Source organism: Eurosta solidaginis, chromosome 3, assembly GCF_040869045.1.
Source record: "Eurosta solidaginis isolate ZX-2024a chromosome 3, ASM4086904v1, whole genome shotgun sequence".
In the NCBI taxonomy this organism is placed as follows: domain Eukaryota; kingdom Metazoa; phylum Arthropoda; class Insecta; order Diptera; family Tephritidae; genus Eurosta; species Eurosta solidaginis.
Genome location: NC_090321.1, coordinates 225163685 through 225187934, shown reverse-complemented (window position 1 = coordinate 225187934; position 24250 = coordinate 225163685). Strand labels below are relative to the sequence as shown.

At 34.7% G+C, this 24250-nt stretch overlaps 1 protein-coding gene across 1 annotated transcript; it reads left to right on the top strand.

Annotated features, from left to right (window-relative positions):
- The first annotated feature begins 4677 nt into the window (after positions 1–4677).
- On the top strand, positions 4678–18184 carry LOC137246993 (odorant receptor 49b-like). The gene is made up of 7 exons (XM_067778059.1): positions 4678–4971; positions 5058–5196; positions 12625–12895; positions 14408–14507; positions 14577–14678; positions 17797–17904; positions 17968–18184. Exons 1-7 carry the CDS (start codon positions 4678–4680, stop codon positions 18067–18069), a joined length of 1116 nt encoding a protein of 371 aa, XP_067634160.1. The 3' UTR covers positions 18070–18184.
- The last annotated feature ends 6066 nt before the right edge of the window (positions 18185–24250 follow it).

Genomic DNA, 24250 nt, shown 5'->3' with positions numbered 1-24250 from the left:
TTGCTCCGCCAACCGGCGCCAATTGGTCACACAAGGGAGTCTAAATCGTTTTCCACCTGGTCCTTCCAACGGCGTGGGGGCCGCCCTCTACCTCTGCTTCCATAGGCGGGTTCCGATAGAAACACTTTCTTGGCCGGAGCATCATCATTCATTCGCATAACATGGCCTAGCCAGCGCAGCGTAAAGCTTGTACAGCTAATCACTAAATATTCTTTGGTAATCGCCGTCGCCAATGCGTAAAGGACCGTAAATCTTTCGAAAAACTTTTCTATCGAGCACTCCCAGGGCGACTTCATCCGTTGTTGTAATGGTTCAAGCTTCTGCATCATATTTCGGTTTCGGAGGCTACCTAGTCTAAATTCATTAACACTTCGATAAAAAAATTGATAACACGCTGCTCGGTTTCAGTTCGGGCTTCGGTTTTTACTTCTAATCTTTCCTTTTCATTCCTTCCTTTTTTTCCTTACATTTCCTTTCCTTTCTTTTTCTTTCTTACCTCGCCCTGCCTCTCCTTGCGTCGGCAGGAAAACTAATTATATCAAGTTCGTCGCTTGAAATGCAACGGTCAAATGTGTTACGCATTAGTCATATCATAATTAACAAGAAGTGCTTGAAGTCTCACTTTAATGCAGTACTGCACCTGGAAGCAATTCGTCATAAGACTTTACCTATCCATTAGACTCAACCTCTAATGATTAGAGGTTGAAAAAGCGTACATCTATATAAGCACATACATATGCATATCTAGGTATGTTCTTTGAAATGACAAAGTTTTTGGCAACTTTTTTACTTTCACAGTTTTACAGTTGTTGAAATTTCATTTAAATTAATTAGTTCTTTAAAAAAGTTGAAAAGTTGAAAGAATTATAAAATATCCTTGGCTTAGTAAGAATTCATACATAATGTTTTAATTAGTGTGTGTGTACATACATACATATCCATATATGGGCCAATATACATATACGCAATGAGCTTTCCCTAAGTTGAATTTAACTTCTTCATCGTTCGTGAAGGTGAATAAGCATATGTATGTATGTATGTATATGTAAGTCAGGGCCGCATTAATGTACATATATGTACGGAATTGTGGTGAACATTTTTTTACGGTGGTTTATTTTGCTCTACAACTGTTTTTGACACATGGAATTATGGTTACAGGGCAATTCATTGAAAGTCGTTTTCAAACTCGTCAGCTGTCGGGAACAATATTTCCACGACATCAAAAGGGATTTCTTTTCATTGGACCCAGGAGTGAAATATCACCCCATCTTGGCTAACAGTTCGAAAAACATCTAAGCCCTGTCTAAGGATTTGTTTCAAACTCGCTCTATCTCAACATTGATTGCAGAACGCCCTATTTCAGAATTAATTAATTCATCACAATCTCCCTATCCCACTTCAAAATATATTGATTTTATGCTGTGATATGGCATTATTGCCAAAAATTCTGAGATAGGAATTTTTTCAATGATTCTAAGGAAGGGTGTTCTTCAAACAAAAACTGGAATCGGATTTTTAAGAGGTTTCTGAGATAGGGCCTTTCCGAATCCGGCACCGAGATAGGTTGATATCCCACAGAGCAGTCGAAATATGAAGCGACCACAGTACACTCTTTTTAGCAAAATACTGCCAGTCATTATCATAAGCCAATTAGTAGTTCTTTTAATTTGATTTGAAGAAAGTTTCAATGTTGGTTGGCGCTTAATATTCTAGGGGATTTTGGCCGTACATTTTTTAAGTGCTTTGCTTTGAACGATTTTCCGTCATCCGTTGTCAAATTAGGTTTTTTCGACAATTGGCACTGATGACGGTTTTTCTTGATGTTAGTTTTTTTTTTTAAAATACTCTTTTAATATAATATCAGATTGGCAACTGTAACTTGTGTGTTTGGTTTTATTAAAATATGTGCGGTCGGCTTTTGAAGCTCTCAAATTATCACTCATGTAAGGTGAAATGCAAAAAAAGCATAAGTGATAAAACGCTACATGCACCCCATAGGGTTAATTCATTTGTTTACATTTGTTTGACATAATAGTCCCTTACAAGAGAATCATATCCAACTGTCAATTAAACTTTGTTAAATTCACTTTGGCCGTAACTACACAAACAACACGTGCAGAGAAAAAACAACCAAACTACATACTGTCCTTTGTATTGTTTTCGTTTTTCTTTTAGATAATTCTATTTTAAATCTATAAGATTTACGAATAAATAAAAGCAGATTTTTAGTGTCAAAGAGCTTATTAACCTCTCTTGGGTAAAGTTTATTAACTTAATTTAAAAGCCAAATTCATTAATTTAGCGCTCCTAAACCCCTAAGTACAGAAATGACGGCCAAAACCGCTTCGAGTTAAAACCGACACTGAGGTATATATATGTATGTGCATTAGGGTGGTCCTTATAAACCGAATAAGTTATTTTACCGAAGTGAAAAATAAAAAAATAAATTAAGGCGCGATAACCTCCGAAGAGATTATATATGCTGGACTTCTCTTGAGGTCCAAAATATTTAACACAAACATTTCGGGCGCGATTGAAGACAGTTAAGTGGTCACGCACAGTGGTCGAAGTTTACATTGCTCTATAGAGACTCAAATAATTAAAATAAATGAATGCAAGGTAAGATAACCTTCGAAGAGATTTTAGGACAAGCTTCTCTTAAAATTTTCGTCGTCCTCCTATTTAATTTTCACTACAAACCTACTTTTACGTCGACTACGAACGGCATCTGCAAGATGAGTTTTCACTTAGAAGCTTTTCATGGAGTGCTTGCCAAACCACTGCCGAGGGGCGACCCCGCCTGGAAAAACTTTCTTCTAATTGAAAAAAAACTTGTTTCTAAAATTTTGATGTTGCTTTGCCCGGGGCGTAATCTTCGGTGTGTAGGCGGGGCACACCACTACACCAGGATGGAGTTTATTCATCTTGCAACACACCTTAACCGTTTTTTATCGGGACCAAAATTTATAAGTGATATCGGCAACTATATCATCATTGATTTTGGGTATTAGAAAAAAAATTAAATTTAATTTTTTTGTGTCCGCTTAGAGAAATCTTAGTTTTGACCCCAGTGTGACATATGTGCGATATTTTTGTGCTTGGTATTACCGAGTAAAGGCTGGACCGGATTAACCCTCAATGGGGACCTAGACAACCATCAATTTGGGGCCCTTTTTTCACGTCCGTTCCCTTCTTTTTTCGATTAAAAAACACGAACTTATATGTTTCATAAAAATTTTATTGTCACAATGTTATAATATCAATAAAATTACTATCTACATTTTAAACATGTCGTTTTCTACATCTGTTTTCGGCAAATTTATCAATTATATCATCAATATCGATTTTGTTCAATAAATCTGACTCCTAACATCTCGAGTCGCTCTTGTCGCGTTGCAGCTCGTTTAGCAGCTTTGATTCTTTTTAATTGCGAAAAGGATCGTTCGGCAGAACAATTTGTGATTATTAATGATAAAAAGCTCCGAAGAGCTATTGCTGTGTTAGGAAATACATCGGCTAATTGATCTTCCATTAGAATCTTATACAAATAACTAGGAGTTTTTTGTGCATCAGTGTATCTGAAGTTCACGTAACTTTGGAATTGTTTCATTTCAATGAAAAATTCTTCCAAGTCTCTAGAATAAAAAAATAACTAAGTTATTTATAGCTTCGTGGAGGTCTCCATGACTTAGAGAAAAGTTGGTGAGAAATGCAAATCTCTTTGAAACTTCCATATACACTTTCGCACGTCGTTTGATTTCATTGTGAAGATTGTCGATGATTTCGAAGAAACCTTTTGTCCTAAAATCATCGCGAGGCGAAAATTCTACTTCTGGAGCATTTCCGTCATCAGGTTGTTTTTTTTCTACGACGAGTACGTTTTACGATTTCTGTATAACCTACACCAGGTAATAATTGTTTTGTTTTTTCCTCGAAATCATTGAACTTTTCACGGAATGAAACTAAACTCTCTTCTAACGATCCATACAAAAAAAGCACACCTTTTCAAATCTGCTTTTTCACTTTGCAATGACTTACTCACAGAACGCATAGCAGTCAAAACAGAGTTGAAGGCTTCTACACCCTCTGTTCCAAAAATAACCGAAATTTTTCAAAATAAAAACAACCAGTATACATTTTGAGATAATTCTTTTTATTATTCAATATACTTTTCTTTCTCTTCGATACACTTCTTTGCACGCTAATACAATTTGTCAAAAGAGTCGGAAATGTCCTTTTTAGGAACCTTTTTTAGTTCGTCGGTCATCGCCTTTTGAATGCGGTCAATTGAGTTTATTTATTTGAGTAAAAATTATTTCCGGTCCTGATTATATTTTTCTTTGACTCTCTAGAATTTTATGTCTGTAAGAAAATTTTAGAAGTCTTTTTCATTTTTCGGGGACTCCCTAAAATCGGGGGCCCCAGGCAACTGCCTATTCTGCCTACTCCCGGCCCTGAGTAAAGGGATGAGGCTGGAAAAAATCGTTTATTTGATTTATTAAGACCACCTTAATGTTCTTTCATATAACCGCATGTAAAATCGTTCCCTCAAACTTATTTAAAACAATATTTTATCGGCGCATATAAAAAGGAACATCAAATCCACAAAATTAGTTATTAATTAGTATATCTTAGACCAGAGACAAACACAAAAAGAGATTTTCTTTTAAATGTACCATGTTTGACGATTTGCAATTGGTAAAAATGAGTGTTCGTATTCTACGATTTTGGTCGTTGATTTATGATCACAATTGGAGTCGTTATATTTGCCTTTCGATGGGTACATTTTTGGTTCTCAGCCAATTTTATTATATGTTTGGTACGAGCGAAGGATTTCAAGCCAAAATTAAAAACTCGTATGCGCTAGTGCTATGGTTCAGCACCATTTTAAGGGGTTACTTATTGACATACGATCGACAAAAGTATGAAGAATTTCTAAGTGACTTGGAAAATTTATACTACGATCTAAAGGTAAGGAAGTCTATAAAACAAATGAAAAAAAAAAAAAATACTGTGCCAGTTTTTTTTCTTAAAACATTTTGTATGGTATTTTCTAGAAATCAAAGCATAAACATATACAGCGTCTACTGATTGAAGTTAATTTGACTGGAAAAAATATGGCACGTGGTAATTTGTTTCTTGGCTTTTGTACTTGTATTGGTCTCACGTTTTATCCACTTTTGACATCTGAAAGAGGTTTGTATTCACTAAAATAATGCGGCTGGGCAATAATGAAAGTGAACCTAACAAGCATAGGGTTACATTGACAATTAGATTAGAAACTGATGCAAATTTTAACCTTAATCTTAACTTATATTAGAAATAGGAAATATTTGTTTGTTTATCTTTAATGGGCTCCTACTCTACTACTCCATTTCCAGTTTAAGTTCAGAAAATTATAGTTCAAGTTCAGAAAATTTCAATTCAAGTTCAGAAATTTAAATTCAGAAATTTTCAATTCAAGCTCAGAGTTTCCAATTCAAGTTCCGAAAATTACAATTCAAGTTCAGAAATTCCAATTTAAATTCAGAAATTTACAATTGAAATTCAGAAAGTTGCAATTCAAGTTCAGAATTTCCAATTTAAGCTCAGAAAATTACAATTCAAGTTCAGAATTTCCAATTTAAATTCAGAAATTTACAATTCAAATTCGGAAAGTTGCAATTCAAGTTCAGAAATTCAAATTTAAGTGAAGAAAATTATAATCCAAGTTCAGAAAGTTTGCCAGGATTCAATTAAAGTATGTAAGATGGTAAATGTTAGCGCTAATAATCTGATACAAGGATATGAAGGCCTACTATCTGTTAAGGAAGCATTGCACTTCTTTACTCACTTAAATCAATTTTGCTCACATGAAGGAGATAGCGAAAAAACCGTTTCCTCTCTTCTCTTTCCACCTCTCATAAGAGGTCACTTACAAGGACATCCGGCTATAGTTTGTGTAAAGGTATGACGAAATCAACGGAGCGTCCACAATCTCGCAAGTAACGTATAAGTACTGTGTGCACAGATCAAGTCTTCCTCCACCTGCCTCTCGCAACTATGTCTACTTACTTTCAAAGTACTTTCATGGCCGCAGCGTCCTCATGCACTGGTTGCAAATAGCTATACTCCGTTTGATTTCTTAGCTCGGGATGCACACGCCTTGGAGAAAACTTGGGGTACAGTATATCCAAGCCACCATTGTCAACGAAGCATCAGCACTTCCGCGAATAACATGTAAGTGTTACATTACGTAGCATGAATTGGAATAACTTTTGAAAAATAACACCCTACTCATTATTTTCTGAACTTGAATTTTAATTTTCTGAATTTAAATTGGAATTTCTGAACTTGAATTGTAAATTTCTGAACTTAAAGAATTGGTCTGAAAAGGTGTACACCAATTTTTATTAAATTTTCGTATATTCGCATGGTCTTTTATGCAATTCTTCATACCGTTGGGTGTCTAGGGTTTTGAGACGAAAACGTGGACCAGGGTAAGCTTAGAATCTGTACGTAAAATATGGTTATGAAATGAAAGGGATTTAATTTGAAATATTGCGATATCTCTGGATGAGTTTCAGCGAAATGGATATAATATGAAATTTATTAATAGTGGAATTAAAAAACGATGAGTTTTTATTTCAGTATCTTATTTTTTCTTTCAAATATTGGTCTAATTGAAGATCAGGGGTAGCCCTAGATTGTGTTTTTATGATATGGCTATGATATGAAAGGGATTGACAAAACATCCGATAAACGGTAGGTATGCGAATACTGCTGGCTTACTAGGGTCTCAAGTCATAGATCAAAACCTGAACGCGGATAGTCCCAGGACGGCTTTGCACAATATTGCTATCAAACGGAAGCTGCTGATGAGTGCCTAACACAGAGTGTTTTTCATTTAAATATGTCAACCAGTCTTCGGGAAATATGTATACCTTAATATGGATCAGGGGTAGCCCTACATTATGTTTTTACGATATGGGTACTACACGAAAGGAATTGGCGAGAGGGTAGGGCAAGGTAGAGGAGGGAGATGAAGTTGAAGATGGAGAAGAAGAGGAAGATAAAAAGATAGAAAACAAGAAATTATTCTCACATAAGAAGGTAAACCAAACTTCGTGCAAGAAAATAAGAAAATATAATTTGCATTTAGGCGACGATGTGGTAATCCTTGGCCTACTTGCACAACGGCAACTCAAGAGTTAACCGGACATAGGGGATAAACTCATTTACATTGTTTTATCCACAATGCTAATATATTAAAAAAAAAATTTTAAATTAACTCTGAGCTAAAGAAATAACTTGCCGCTCTGCAAGTGGTCCCTAGTAGCGGTTGTGTGTGGAATATCGAATATCATTCCGTGAAATTATTTTTAATATTTTTTTAATTTTCTCATCATTTCAATAAATTGAATATTTCTTTAGAAATATTTTAAAGTATTTATCACTTTAGTATTTTGCTGTTTTTTTTTTTTTTTATTACATTTCAAAATGCTCAAAAGATCAGTTCAAAGCCCAAGATATAGTTCAAAGACCAGCGCAAAAAAAAAAAACGTCGTGATGAGAATATCTATCAAAAACTGAAAATCGTCTTGCAAATCAGAGAGCGTCATAATCGCATGCAAGAGAGTGTACAGCGGCTTTGACAAACAAAGTTTAAGAACTTCTTAAATCTGAGCGCTTGAGTCCTCTACCGAGCGTTCACAGCAGATTGAAGAGCAAAATATTAGAAATATACAAGCTCGCGCTAGGAAATCGAGATCTCAGCATTCCGAATGTCTTCGGACTCAGAGAGAAAGAAAAAAAGACATGAACGGCTAGAGTTTGCAATCGAGTTTTAGCTCACCGTGATTATACTCAATCGTAAAAATAAATAAGATTTGCTCTAAATGTTCTGCCAAAATTTGGGTGAACGAAAATAATGAAAAAGTTATTTCACACATAATTATTTACTATTCACATCTCTTTCAATTTACATACACATATTCAGAAAGGTACATGTCATATTCACAAAATTACTACAAAAAGTGCAAAAGAAATATTTCAAATAAAAAAAAGGAGCTCACGATCCGCAGTTTCTATACATATATTGAAGAGCTCCGTGCAAAAAAAAAGTGGTCAAGAGTCGATGTACCCTTTTTACTTCCTTTATATTAGGTCGGTTTAATATTTGTCCGCTTTTCATACAAATCTTGCAATCGATTTTTATGTAACTTCTCATTGAGCTACAAACGTGAAAATTTACACATAGGTTAGAACACCGTGACAATGCAACAAAAGGAAAAAAAATCCGTTAGGTGGTGCACGGTCCGAAATAATTAGATAAGAATTTGAAAATTTTCAAACCAGCTTTTAAGTAACCTCTCGATGAGCTAGAGACTTGAAATTTCAAACTTATTTCAGAGGTCGATGACAGCCGATGACACGACACAAAAAGATTCGCTAGGGGGCGCACGGGATGAGATATTAAAAAAATCGTACGAAACGGAGGGAATTTTGGGATTGATTTTTATGTAAGTTCGCATTGGGATAAAAATCTAAAGCTTCACAGATATGATAAGACGCCGAGAAAATTTAAGAAAAGGAGAAAAAATTCAGTTAGGTGGCGCACGGATCGAAATATTTAAACAAGAATTTGGAAATTTGGTGTTTTGAGATCGATTTAAAGTAAACTCTCATTGAGCTACAAACATGAAACCTCAGAGACAGGTTAAGACACCGTGACAAAGGAACAAAATGAGAAAAAAATTTCGTTAGGTGGCGCACGGATCGAATAAATTAGATAATAATTTGAATATTTTAAACCGTGTTTTAAGTAACTTCTCGATAAGCTAGAGGCTAAGAATCTAGAGCTTAATTCAGAGGTCGATGACATAATACAAAAAGTTTCTCTAGGGAGCGCACGGACTGAGATATTTAGAAAAATGAAACTGAACGGAGGGAATTTCGGGATTGATTTTTATGTAAGTTCTCATTGAGCTACAAGCGTAAAACTTAACAGATAGGTTCAGACACCGGAAAATGTATGAAAATGATTGACTAATAATATCTCCTATCCTACCAATTACCAATCCAAGTAATGTGCGCTCCACTTTTATATTTTTACTTCTCATAAATATTTTTGCAATGTCTATGTCAAAAATTAAAAATCAAATTTTAGCAAGAATATGTCTTTTATAAGGAAATTTTTTTCGCTGATTTTTGTCCATTTATATAAAGGAAGTGCTTAAAAAAAATTTTTTTTTTTTTTTTGAGTAAATCAGCTCAATAGGAAGAATAGGTCCAGTTTCATACCCACATCAAATTTTTTGAAACTGACTTCCTCACATCGCTAAATGTAAAGCTCTGTGCTAGTTTTTTGCTTTTGTTCTTAAAAAAAAAGAAGAAAATTAAGTTACTTCTACTCACATACAGTGTACCTCCCAACTAAGGCATAGAATCCGGAAGCTTTGGCAATCCCGGCGTTTCGGGATTTGAAAATGATAATCGCGGGATTTTTCAGCTACTGTTAATTTTGAGTTTTGAATCAAAAAAGTTTTGTAACGCTCATATCGTCGCCCGCTTGCCAGAAGCATGAATGTGCCAACATGAAAATGTTGGGAAATCGAGTTTCAAAGTTTATTGCTCTCTCAAAATTAGAATAATTAGTTTCTAGTGTAAAAATGTACTTATATATTAAACTCACACTATGCTCTTTTAACTGAGATAATTGTTCTGCTCGCATCCCTTCTATTCCGAGATTTAGCATATTCATTTTTCTGGCACAACAAAAATTTAAAAAGCTCATATATTTTTTGTTAACACATCTATACAAAAAAATTAAAAGTAGTCGAATCAGGCTAATCTGCTCATGCTTTCTATGCATTTTGATACGCTGAATCCGAATAAGCTATAAGAATTGGCCCAACTGGTCATGGTATGGCCTTAACCTCAAAAGACGTAAAAAAAACCACTACAGATTGATTTTTAAATAACGTTAGGGCCAAGCCAAGACCTGCTAGGCCAATTCCGTTGGCGGATTGGGATTCGGAGCATCACAGTACTTGGGAAAATATCCGCGGCTTTGACTTATCGAAATTATGTATGTAAATGAAAAGAGTTACACGTTCAATTCAATTTCATATACACTAATGTGTTTTTATTTAAGATATTGTTGCAAACATAGAAGTAGTTTTTTTTTCATCAGAATCGGAATCTTCTAAAATGTTGGGTTCAGAAAAGCGTTGCCCTCAAAATTTTTATAAAAAGAATGATATTATTTTGGTATAACCAGTTTTTTACACAATTTTTCCAAGTATTTTAGTTTTGATTCGGGAAGAGGCAACGGCTTCGAATAAATCGGTTTGCCTTCAATTAAACAACTATTTTTTTCGGATATTAAGCTATTAAAAATTCTTCATCGATATGATTTTTTTTGAAGAATACCAGACACGTATACCCGAACATTCGAACATACGAATATGTGGTGTTCTTATTTTTTTCAAAAATTGTTTAGCCATGTCAACGAATGTGTCACAAAATGTGCCACATTCATCTTTCTGGCTCAAATTTGTGTGATTGAATTATACATTCGTGAAAATGGCATTGCAAATTATTGGGGTTTCCATATACGTAGGAAGCTCTAGACTTAAGTAGAACCTAGAGAATTCAAAGGGTAATCCAAAAGGGCCTATAACACAAAATCGGAAAAATTGCACACTCATGCTTCTGGCAAGCGGGCGACGATATGAATAGTTTAGCAAAAACTCCAATGTTTTAAAAATAATTCAATACAAACTTTATAAACAAATAAAAAAATAGCTTTCTTTCATTTATTAAAGTTTAGCTAATTCAAAACATTTCATTTTAAGAAACGTGCTAAACACATTAGAGCATCTAAAGTATCATCTGAAAGGACTCCAAACAAGTAAGGCAATTTGTTGATAGCGTAGTATACAACGTTGATAAAGGTACACCGCGAGATACACCAGACAGCAAAATATCTATTTTTTTTAAATCAGATAATTCGGATTTGTAAAATGTTGTATTTTACCAGTAAATGAGGATTTCCTGTGATTTCAATTGGAACTTGCAAAAATTTAAAAGTTCCCAATATAAGGTCTCGAGAAAGTCCCGAAATCCCGGGATTTTAAAAAACATAGTCCCGGTATTTTGGGATTAAAAAAATGCTCGGGAAACCCGGGATTCAGGATCGGGACTCCCGGTAGTAATTAAAGGTAGGCACTATTTCGGATGTACATACGACTAAACCAGTTACGAACGCATTAAAAAGGTATGCAAAGATGGACAATTGCTATTTTGTAGAGCATCACAATGTTAAAAGTGTAAGTTAAAAGCACTGCGCCCTCGGAGACAGAATTAGAACTAGTACTGTGTCTTAATTAGTGATAGAACTTTTAGAAAAGGTATCGATACCGGTACTCATTTAAAATACTCGGATCAAAGTATCGATGCTAGTATTCATACTCAGTAAAATGTATCGAGTATACTCGATCCAAGTGAGTACTTCGGAATTTTTACCAAAATAGAAGAAACCGAGATCGTATGTTTTGAGTTTAGTAGAAATCAAGTCAAGAAATTTAAGTTTGGACAAAACCGAACACTATACACCCAGTTGTGTGCTCTGACATATTTTTTAAGGATACGTTTAAGGAGAAACATCACGAACATGATTTAAAAAAAACTAGCTATACATATTCAAATATCGTGTTCTGTAAAATGCTATACAACATTTGCTATCAAAGAAACGATTTAAGTACTTATCAAATTTCAATAAAATTTGTCGGTTTTTGATCGATCTATGGCATTTATAAACCAGTTTTTTCAGTTAGAAAAAAGTTTTTCTAAACAAGATTGTTCTCGGTAGTGGTTTCGCAAACACTCCGAGTGTATTTCTGCAATTAAAAAGATTTTTCGGTGAAAATTTATCTGCCTTGCAGCTGCCGTTAGGAGTCGGCACAAAATACACCCGTCAAGTTTCACCACTTCATCAGTATTTTTTAATGAATTGTCCATTCTTTCCATTTTTGAAAGTGGGCGTGGATATAATCTGATTTCGACCGTTTTCAATACCAATATGTATATCGTCGACGATGCTATAAAAGCTGATAACTTTGTCCACAAAAATTTCACAGTGGAACGGAAAAGCTGTATTGCATGACAAGTTTAAATGTATTGAAATTTTATGGAGTTAGCAGCTTTTCATAATTTTTTCTGGACAATAAACACATAATTTTCTTTTACCATCATAGGCAGAAGTCGTCTCATATTCCACCATTATTAAAAAGTCGGTTTAAGTGAAATATTGAGCCCTTACGACATCGTCGACGATCTACAGTTGGTCAAGTTAAGTTGTGAATGGACTGAACTTTGTTGATCTTTAACATGTAGAGTCAGGTTTTATTGAAAATATTTACTACACGAAGGGATTTGCGTATAATTAAAATCAAGTCCTAAAACCAAATTAGGGCAACTACAATGGCTTTAAAAAAATTAAAAATCAGTTTGCGAGCAAAACTGTGATCATTTCAATGTTCAAGAGCAGCATCACTTTCATAATCGCCTTTCCGTTTTCGAGTCTTTTTTTCAGCTGTTCAACATTTCTAATTTTCTAATTTTGTTTTCTCCCAACAACAGTCCTACCTTATGGTAGCATGATACCTGGCATTGACGAGTATAAAAGTCCCTATTATGAATTTTGTTACATTTACCATGTTGTAGTAACTCCAATGGGCTGCTGCATGTATATCCCGTATACAAGTTTGATCGTCGCTTTCATAATGTTTGGCATTGTTATGTGTAAATCTCTAAAATATCGTTTAGAAACTTTGCAGTTCATGAGGCATGACGATTTATTACTGCATAAGAATATAAAAGAATGCATTCAATATCAATTACGGATTATAGAGTAAGAACAAAACTGTGTTTATACAAAGCAACTTTTGTTGCATGACAATTGTGTTACCACGTTTCTGCATCACAGCAAAATGTTATATCTTTGAGTTTCGAGTTGTGGCAGTAAAAGTTGTCGTGTATAAACACAGTGTAAGGCCCGGTTTTTTCAGTACAAGTTGAACTCAGTTTCTTAATTAAACTACGCTTAAACTTATTCTGCAGCTTTTCAGTCCATTTTAACTGAAGTTTAATCTAAGCTTAAGCGGCAAATTTAAACTCCAGTTAAACTACTGAGCGGTTTTTTAGTCGCAGTTTAAGTTCGCCTATGGGGTTGGCCTCTTTGTGCGGCAACATTGGTTTTTTTTATTATCTAGATAATTTGTAGATACGGCAACATCTAGATTTTCTTTACCCAACAAGCATGGACAAAAATTTCTCCAGTGTAATATATATCTAGTTCCGGGGGTTGGATATCACATCATTATTTTTAAACCAGATAGTTCTCGATTTGATATACAATTTCATTATCGAATCACTACCAATCTTTGAGAAATTTTGTAAAACTAAGAGTTTTCGGGTTGATCTCCAACGTCATTAATATTGTAACGAATTCTGGGGATTTCTGATATTAATACACCTTCTACTAACTTTCGAATCGCTAAACTGTTGAATAAATCACTCCATTGCAATATGGTCTTTATTTAGTCTACTTTGGGAGTAGTACTCCTTATACTTTAATATCACGTACTTCACAAAAACGTGTTTAAATCAAACTGCTTCGTTATTACTCAGCGTGTGCCGCTTTTATACTCTCGTCCGCATATTTCTCCAAAGGTCTAGACGTTTCATCTTTTAGAACTGTTGTAACTCCTGCTTGGTAATTTAGATATATGCGTATGTATGTGTGAGTAAGAACTTCGGCTGATGACTACATGTGTGTCTGTGAGATAGCTTTTCACTTCGAGCTGCTGGTTATGTGTGTACATGTACTTCTCGTCGCCTTCCATATATGTGTGTAAATGATGATTGATGTGTTCATGTACACAAGTGTGGCTTGCTTCATGCTTTTGTTGTTACGTGATTATTTACTAACATGGAATGGTATTTTGGAATTTTACATTTGAGTCCAGTTAATGACAAGTTGTTAATAAAATTTTTTCAAATTAAGTAATACCATTTTCGCTTTATAAAAAATTCCCTCTTTTGCTGAGTACACTATGATTCTCAAGTTGAGCCACTGTTTCGAAACAACTCTTGAGATTTTAGAATTATGTCTAGTTATCAACATCAGTTCTAATGGTACTCAAGCCCAAATGCTTGTTGGGTATATTCGACGCTATTTCGAACGAACGCAAATAACTGATAGGTTAACTAGAGTTTAACCCTGCCAGATCGGCCGCTTAAGCTCAGTTCAGACTGAAAAAATGCAGAATAAGTTTAAGCGTAGGTTAACTGACAACCTGAGTTGAACTTGTACTGAGAAACCGGGCATAACTTACAATAATCACTACAATTTCACTTCAAGCTACATCAAACGAATAAACGATTTGACGACTTATGTGTTTCTTGTGGAATTCCTTGCATTTGGTGCCTTATTATGTGCATTGCTTTTCCTATTAATAAGTGTAAGTGTATTTTGTATGCAAATATTTTTTAAATTAAAAAAAATATATTTTTTTCAATAATATTTTAAGGTCAAAACATTTCCAGAGCGGATTATCACTTGCGCTTACATAACAATGATATTAGCACAAATTTTGGCATTGTATTGGTACGCGAATGAGCTTCAAGAAGAGGTCGGTGCTGAGTGGAATATCACTCAATCTCCGCGGCTATCAAACAAAGTTGTAGGGTACTTGACTCTCTTTTTTGTTGGAATTCTTGAAAGAAAAATTTTAAACCGTTAGGTTATGTTGGGTTGAACTTGTTAGCTCGTGAGTGCCTCACATAGACTGAATATGTCCATATTAGCGGTGTTTTTTTACATCTATAGACGTTTACGCTTTATATGGAGTGCTAAGCGTCAAACTTTAAACACACCTCTAAAATTGCTGCGCATAAAATTTGTACTACTAATGGTGATTTCCTTTCTACACGAAAATGTCGCCACTTTCAGCGGAAAAGATTTTTAAGATTCTCACTTCGTCCTGTGAAATTGTACCAGTTAAAATGTTCAATGCCACGGAGGCAAGTAATGTTGCATTTTTGGCTATTTTTAGGGGTAGGTTGTTGAGAAAAGATAATGATGCCCTCTATTGAGGCTAAGCTGATTTTACAACAGAATACAACTTTTTGAAGGGTTGGCGTGAAGGCGACATTTTTGTGTAGAAAAGAAAACACCATAAATTTCAATACGCATTATACTAAGATGTAAATGAAATATGTGCCTATGTTTCACCCTCTACACTAATTCTATGTATTCTATGCGTGTCCACTATTCATCGCAATTGATTCAGCTATATGTTATACATTATGGCCACCAGAGGTTTGTGTCTCCGATTTTAGGTACACCCTGTTCTGTATCTAGTTATTTAACCACTACCGCTACATGGGTCTCCGAAGCATTATCTAAGCGAGGATAAGCGTTTTTTACGCGCAATCGTAAACGTATACGGCTTGTAAAAAAAACACGGCTATTGTGACCAAAAGTTTGTTTAACGACCAAACTGAAAACCCCTATCAGAAACCAGGACTTTTGTTATAAAAGAACTCCGTTCTCTTGGCAAATACTAAAAGCTTTCTAGGACCTATTCAACTCCTAATAGCTGGAGTCATGCTCGATCGTCTCCTACTTCAACCCGCCCTTCCTACATCTGCTTTGGCAGAAACGATAACTTTTCGATAACAAAACGATAGTTTTTCGATAGTAAACCGATAACTTCGATCACAGATTCATGGCTTTTGGATAACAAGTCGATAATTTTTCGATAACACATTGATAACATTTTCGATAAACAAACGACAATAAATCGATAAAAAAGATAACGATAACTTATCGTTAACAAACTGCTATCACTTCGATTACGAATTGATAACACGTCGTCCGGGATGAGTTCCGGCATTGGCTTCTAACCTTTTCTTGCCTTGGCTTCCGCACTATTGGCCATAGCCATATGCATCTTTATTATCATATCGAATGCTCGACTACCTCATTTTCGTTTCCGTATCTTGAGCATTTTAGTTTTCATATCTTAAAAATTGTTTGGACGGTATCAAAATATAAGAGTTTAACCTGTTACAGTATCCAGAACGAAGTTGGGCCGCATTAATTCGTGTCTCCATCGGTAATCTGCCTTCTTCTTAAGTAAGGGTGCATTAAGCTTAGGGACTCCTTAGGCTTATCTGCCGGTGCTGGGAAGCGGAACAGTTGTTTGCTTTGATGTCCTGGTTTGTGACGATTCAGCAAACAAATTTCTATTTATACATGGACTAGCCTTTACCCGCGGACCTGAGATAATAAAATATATGGGCTATCAAGTTAAAAAAATAACTAAATGAGCTGATAACCTGATAGGCACGCTTACGTGAATAGTTCGAATTAAAAAAAAAATACATTTCATTTTGAAGTTAAATTAATTGATATGACAGGTGTGAAGGAAATTCTATTCATAGAACAGAGGAGTGTAACTAGAATTAGCTAAAACCAAATAGAATTTCTTAGATGAAAATAGTGTTGGTTTTTCGGGTATTTAATTGGTTAAAATATTACAAAAAGTTTAATTATAGTTATAACAATTCGTTACAGGATTAATTTAAAAAAATCAAAAATAGAACGAAAAAGCTGTGTTAGATATTAAAGATAAAACATACCGAATTTTAGTTACGAATAACTTGCAGCAAATCCATGGCAATAAAAGCTCATAATTTAAAAAGGCATGTGTGCTGAACTACCGGTTTCGAAGAGTCTTTAAATGATCCCGGAAGGTTCCCAAAATGATCCCGGAAGGTTCCCAAAATGATACCAAAATAGTCCCTAAACGTTCACGACGGGATCCCGGACAAATCGCGAAAACCATCTAGAAATGATCCCGGAGGAGTCTCCAAATGATCCCGAAATAGTCCTGAATTTACCCTTACGTTATCCTGGACGGATCCCGGAAACTATTCAGAAATGATGCCGGAAGGGCGCCCCAATGACCCCGAAGTAGTACCGAAATGACCCTGACGGAATCAAGGACGGATCCCGAAAACCATCCAGAAATGTTGCCGGAAGGGTCCCCAAATGATTCCGAAATTACCCTGACGGGGTCCCGAAAACCCTACAGTAATGATCCCGAAAAAGTCCCGAAATTAACCTGACGAGATCTAGGACTGATCTCGAAAACCATCCAGAAATGTTGCCGGAAGGGTCCTCACGCGATCCCGAAATAGTCCCGAAATGACTCCGACGGGATCCCGAAAACCATCCAGAAATTATCCCTAAAGAGTCCCCAAATGACTCTGACGGGATCCCAGATTGATCCCGAAAGCCATACAGAAGTGACGCCGGCAGGCTCCCCAAATTAACCCGAAATAATCCAGAAAAAGTCACGAAATGACCCCGACGGCATTCCGTAAATAGTCCAGAAAGGATCACTGAAGGGTCCCCAAATGATCCCGAAAAACTCCCGAAATTACCCTGACGGGGTCCCGAAAACCATACAGTAATGATCGCGGAAGGTCCCGAAGTGACCCTGACTCCTTCTAGACTATTGGCTATATGTGTGCCAAATTTCAACCAAATCCGTCCAGCCGTAATTGCGTGATTGAGCCACAAAAACAAACGTCTGGACATCCAAACATCCAAACTTTCCCATTTATAATATATATTAGATTAAGATATATGGATTACATTATTACCAAAACAGTACTAAAAATTCAGGGTGAAGTTAAAATTACTAAATCTTGCTTCGAATTGATGTTTCTGCATTTCAGAGTTTTGCAATTGCCGCAACTGCTTTCGAAACTGAATGGTATACATATCCGATTCCAATACAAAAGCATATGCTGTTTATTATTATGCGCGCACAGAAGCCGCCAGCGGTGGGTACAGAGTTATTTGTTGTAAAAAGTTTTGAATAAATTTTATATTTTTTGCTGTTTCAGATAATGATGGGTCACATTTATCCCATATCATTGCAGCTCTTTCAATCACTGCTTAATGCTGCGTATACATTCTTCTCTTTATTGAGAGGAATTTATGTTTGAGTATAAATTTCAAACTTTGAAATATAGGGTAAACGCACTTGTTCCGGACACTTAGCGCCTTCCCTAACTTTGAGATAACATCTTTTTATTGCAAGATCGCAGGTTTGAATCAAGCTCAAGGCCTAACAATAATTATTTTATCATTATTATTGTTATGATACATTTTTTCTTAATTGAAAAAATTTTAAATTAGAATAGAAGAAAGAAAAAATTTAGACAACTGCCAAAGCTCGTTTTTTCTTTCTTCTATTCTAAAAAAAAAAAGTTTTTTCAATTAAGAAAAAATGTATCATAAAAATAAAGTTGATAAAATATTTATTGTTAGGCCTTGAGCTCGATTCCAACCCGCGATCTTACAAATCAGTAGGCCGATATAACAACAAAAAAACTCTTGAATAATTTTCTTTCGATCAGTCACTCCGCTTGAACTGAAAGTTGGTATCCTGAGTTCCGCTTGAATTGAAAAAAGAAGAGGAAGAATGAACGAATTTTCAAAATCAGCTGTTTGTGAGAAATTGATGAAATTAGAACACAACAATTTAAAGAAATATTGTGAAAAATATATAAATTAGTGAATATTTCATTATTTAACATTTATTTAACATAAATAAATTATGGAAACATTAGCCGTTGCAGTTTTAGTTGAAGAGGAGGACAATACGTCCCACAATGTAGACGTGAGAGTGGAAAGAGGGACATCAGTGATCCATTCATGTTAAATATTTTTAGATTCAAAAAAAAAACTTTAGGTTAAATAAAGACGCATTTAAGTATGTCTTGGATATATTTTATGCAGAAGTTCCGAGAAACACTTTGACTTCCTTAACAGCAATTAGACGCGTAATGGCTGCTTTGAGGTTTTTTGCTGAAGGCAGCTACCACTCCATGGTGTTGGTACAGTTTACAATGTGGCGATGGGTCGGTTAACCGTTTCCAAGTCACTATCCAATTTTCTGGATGTAATGGAGCGACGTGAAGTACATTCAATGCCGATGCAACCTCCTTCCAAAACGCCTGCACTTCTTCTTTAGGCTTTTTTGAGAAACCTTGTGCAATGTCTCTTTTTGTTGACAGCATTTCAACAATTTTCATATTGCTCTGGTGTTGTACTTGTTGCACTGCAAAATTACAAAAAAAAAAAAATAAATAAAAAGTTTGTTTTAAAATAATTTTTATAAACATAAATGTATATTTAACTTACATATTTTTTTAAAAAATTGCGTTTTAAAGCCCGCGAAAATAAAAATCAAAACAATCTCCGTCAACTAATTTTATGTGGAGATTAATTTTCTTTTAAGCTATTCTGATCTCTTTCGGTATAGTGCGAATAAAAACAAGGTTTATTCCACCTTACGGCGTAACGTTTCGCCAAATTTCCTTGGCATCATCAGGGGCGTAATATTCTATTTATTTTTTTATAAAATAAAAACAACAAGAAATGCAAAAAGTTACAATAATAAAATTTTAAATGTTTATGAATATAAAAAAAATATTTGTATTGCTATAAACGCTACTGCGAAAAGTAATATTGCTTGTGGTGGTGGGAATATTTCTTAATAGTGTAGCGTACATAATTTTTAAATATAGAATTGTAAAGTTAAAAAAAAATTGTCCGTCCTGATGTCACGTTGTTTAAAATTTTCCCAAATTATTAAATAAATTAAAAAAAATAAAATTTCCAAAAATGTCTATTTTCATTAGTATACGGGCAGTAAAAATTAGTTCCCGCACGCTTTTATTTTAGTATGCGGACGCAAATTTTAGCACGATACATTCATAAGGGGAATCCTCTCTGTCTATAATCCATAGAAAAAGTAGAAAGTTTTACATTTTACTATCAAAAGTTGTCTACACGCAACAACAAAATACACGTATGAAAAATTGTCTACGATTTCTACATTTTCTATACCCAAGCCTATATATTTGAATAGAAAATTTATCAATACTAGAGTTCGCCCAGTGGTTGAAATTCAACCACAGAAAAGGAAAGGACAGGAAAGGAAAGGAAGGAAAATCAATGAAAGGGAGATGAAAATAAAAGAAATAATTTTTCATTTTAATATAATAATAATAGGAACATTCGATGGGTAATATAATGAATAAGTAAGCTCAAAATAGGGAAATTTTATATTGCTCTGGCAGGAAGGGTATGATTTAATTAACCTGCTTCTCGTAAACAAAAAGTAGGAAAAGGAAAGGAAAGGAAAGGAAAGGAAAGGAAAAGAAAGGAAGGAAAGGAAAGGAAGGAGTATGAATGGAAGAGAAATGAAAGTAAAAGAAAGGAAATAGAAAGAAAATTAAAAGAAAGAAAAGGAAAGGAAAATAAAGAAAAGGAAAGGAAAGGACAGGAAAGGAAAATAATTGAAAGGAAAGAAAAGGAAATAAAAGGAATGGAAAGGAAAGGAAAAGAAAAAAAGGGAACGAAAGGAAAGCAAAGAAAATAAAGCAAAGGAAAGGAAAATAAAAGAATAGATCGAAAAAGAAAGGAAAGCAAAGGAAAGAAAAGAAATAGACTTGATGCATGATGAGCTATGCATTTTTGTTTAATTTTTATTGTGTACAAAGCAACTCCTCGGCCATGCTCACGATTCAGCATAGTACACAAAAAGCAAGTATACACACACAGCGTGTCTATAGTATGAATAAGTGCATGTGTAGTGATGTGACTTTTATGTTAAATTTTTTATATTAAAATGATTTTTCAAATTTTTTTTATTTATGGATAACAGTGCAGCTCAAAATTTCCTATCAATGCATATATAATTTGTATACCTTAGAATTATAGTTTAGCAGAAAACGGTTCCACATTTTTTCATCTTGTCTATTTATATATAAGATGACAAGAATGTTGAAATTCAATTTTTAATATTAAAACAATTTTCTGTGCGCGACAGTCCATGTTGTACATGAACCGGATATCTCACGTAGTGCTTGAACCGTTAATGATAGTACCTTTGATCAAATTGTGGATTAATCTACAAGTAGGTGGCTACATAACGCAAAACAAGAGTTTAGAAAATCTTCTTTGCTTCAAGAGCTATGAAGATGCTTTGTCATTGATGTACCGATAGTTCCCATTTTTGTCTTGAAGGGTTATTGATGGAACATTATCAAAAAACTTCCGCTACCTATAATTACCAAACCAAAACTTTGTAAAATTTGTTAGGAAGTACAAGTTAAAGTTGTATAAAATTTCCGTTGATTTTTGCCAACAAATTTTTACTGACGGGTGTTTGTTTAGTCTTCCGTATGAAATGTGTATGTATATGTACATTAAACTGGGAGATTTATTAACCGATATCGCGCCACCGATTTTTCGATTGGATTTGGGCTCAGGAAAGAAAGTTCCACTGCATATACCTAAAATAATAATCGACTTTTCGAAGTCTGCGAAAAAAAAATATGGCGAAAGGGTAAATTTTTCGACCAAAACACTCCCCAAAATTCGTAGTGGAACTTTTTACTTCATTATTGTATGTCGTATATTTGATTGTAGAATGATGTAGGCAGGGTACATTTGATTTGATTTTTACCGATGGCCGAAAAGGCAAAACGTTCTCAAGAAAAAAATTTCGATTATGCAACAAGTAAGGAAGTCTAAGTTCGGATGAAACAGAACATTGCATACCCAGCTGTACACTTGAAATGCTGTTTTTGTTTTGTGTGCTTAATAGTGTTACAAGTCTGCGTAATAATACATATACATATGGTTCTATTTTTTTTTATGGTTCTACTCTGAACTAATTTTTCTTCGAGTTATGGCTTCCAAAAGATAGAAAATTGCTCAGTCATAAAATTGGCGGTGGTCCTTAACCGATTTCGTTAATTTTTCTTCAAAGCATTCCTTATAGTAAAGGAAACCTCTCTGCCGAATTTTGTTACGATAGGTTCAACGATTTTTGATTTATGATTAATAATATTTGCAAAACTGATTTTATCAAAGATGGGCGATTCCACGCCCATTTTCAATTTTTTTTTTTTTTCAAATTTGTATCAAGTCTTAATATCAGTCCACACGTCAAATTTCAACATTCTAGGTGTATTATTTACTAAATAATCAGGTTTTTTGTGTTTTCCAAAATGTTATATATATAAAAAGTAAGCGTGGTTATCATCCGATTTCGCTTATTTGCAATACCAATCCATTCTGGGTCCAGATAAGCTCGTGTACCAAATTTGGTGAAATATCTCAATATTTACTCAAGTTATCGTCTTAACGGACAGACGGACGAATGGACGGACATGGCTCAATCAAAATTTTTTTCGATACTGATGATTTTGATAAATGGAAGACTATATTTAACTCGATTCCTTTATACCTGTACAACCAACCGTTATCCAATCAAAGTAATAATACCCTGTGTACAAGTACAGCTGGGTATAAAAAAAAGTCGAAGACAAAAATTGCAAAGCGTCTGCCCTACAAGGTAGGCCAATGTCATGAAGCGGTATCCCTCTGAAGAGATAGCAGAGGGGAAGAACGACAAAACTGCAGTACAAGCTTCTCAGTTTCAAGCTGCTATTTCTAGCGTGTAATTCCAAACGTTGCTGCTGTTGTTGTAGCGATAAGGGCACTCTCTGAAGGCCTTGGGGAGTGTTATAGATGTTGATGGTCCTTTGCCGCATGCAGATCCGGTACGTTCCGGTAACAATCACAATAAAGGTACCAGTCCGACCATCTCGGGAACCGATTTGTTATGACCACATGAAAACTTCTAGGCTATACCGCCCTCCCACCCCCTTGATCCATCAGCAGTTCGGGGTCGCCAGAGCCTCGGCTGTTAATGAAACAGGATTCGCCACGAATAGGTGAGGTTGAAAATTGGGTTGGATAAGCTATATAATGCGCTGGCAACCTCTTGAACCCGAAAACCCCCGTAAATCCACAACTGTCCATGGGACAATAGGTCTGAAATGAATTTCGAGCCTCCCTAATTTTGTTAGAAAATTGTATATCCCAATCCACAATATTACTTAGTATGACCCACAGAAACTGGATGTGCCTTTTCAACAATAAATTCGACCCACCCTGATGTCTATATTTAAATTTTTTGTATGGAATTAATTTGAACCACGCTTTGAATTGAAACTCCAAAAAACTGCAAATTTTGAGAGATTTCAATGTCTGATGTCAGATCAGATTAGAGATTATTTGAAAACTTGGAATTTTCGAAGATATTTTTGAAAATAATATTTGAAAATTTTTAAGAACTTTTAGTATTCCCGAAATGTGTTAACATATGCTATGTTATTAATTAATTTTTTTAGTGAGTAAAATGTTATCCTATCGCGGCTGCCGTTTCGAAAGCGCCTTATCTCAGAATAAGTTTCAAAAGCGCCCACTCTCAAAACTCGGGGAAGGAAGCCATATCTCAAATTTTTTTTTCATACGCTCCAGCTAATGTCAAACTGTATGGAATTTGAGTTTTGATAGGGCGTTTTTGTCCCAAACACTGAGATAGGGCGTTCTTTAATCGAACACTCCCAGCAAACACAGTTTCTAACGTTAGAGAAATATTGTAGTTTTACATTAGAATTAATGTAGTTCTCTAATGCATTTCGAATCGAAAACTAGGTTAGAATTCGACTGTGAAGCGATTCGAATAACACTACAAATGCGATGTTATGATTATTGTCAGAGTTATCGATTATTTGCACGACATGATCAGTCATCCTTAGCGTACAGTCAAAATAAAAATTGTGAAAAGTTGTGTGGATATATTATAAGCTGCGAAAGATTTTATTTTATTTATAATAATAAATACTACTTAGTAAGTGAAAATGGATCAAAAAAAGTTAAAAAGGGAAAGTGAGCAGATTATTAAGTGCTATTTGAATGGCATGAAGAAAACGCTTCCTCATCCGTACCTCAAACCAATGGCGAGCTCAATCCTGAGGAAATAAGAGGAAGCGAAAATTTTAACACAATAACTAATACTGAAAACTGTGAAACATACGATAGGATTTTGAATTATTTTTATTTTATTATAATTTATAAGCTTATAACCAAATAAAAGTATTTGATATAATGAAACTATGAAAATTTCGCTGATTTTAAATAACTGAACTTAATTGCGCATCACTTCAAAGTTCTCATTAGAAACCCATTAGCAATTGACGTTAGAATTCGATTAGAATTCTAACCCTTTTTCGATATCGAGAACGAATTCCCCTTTTTGTC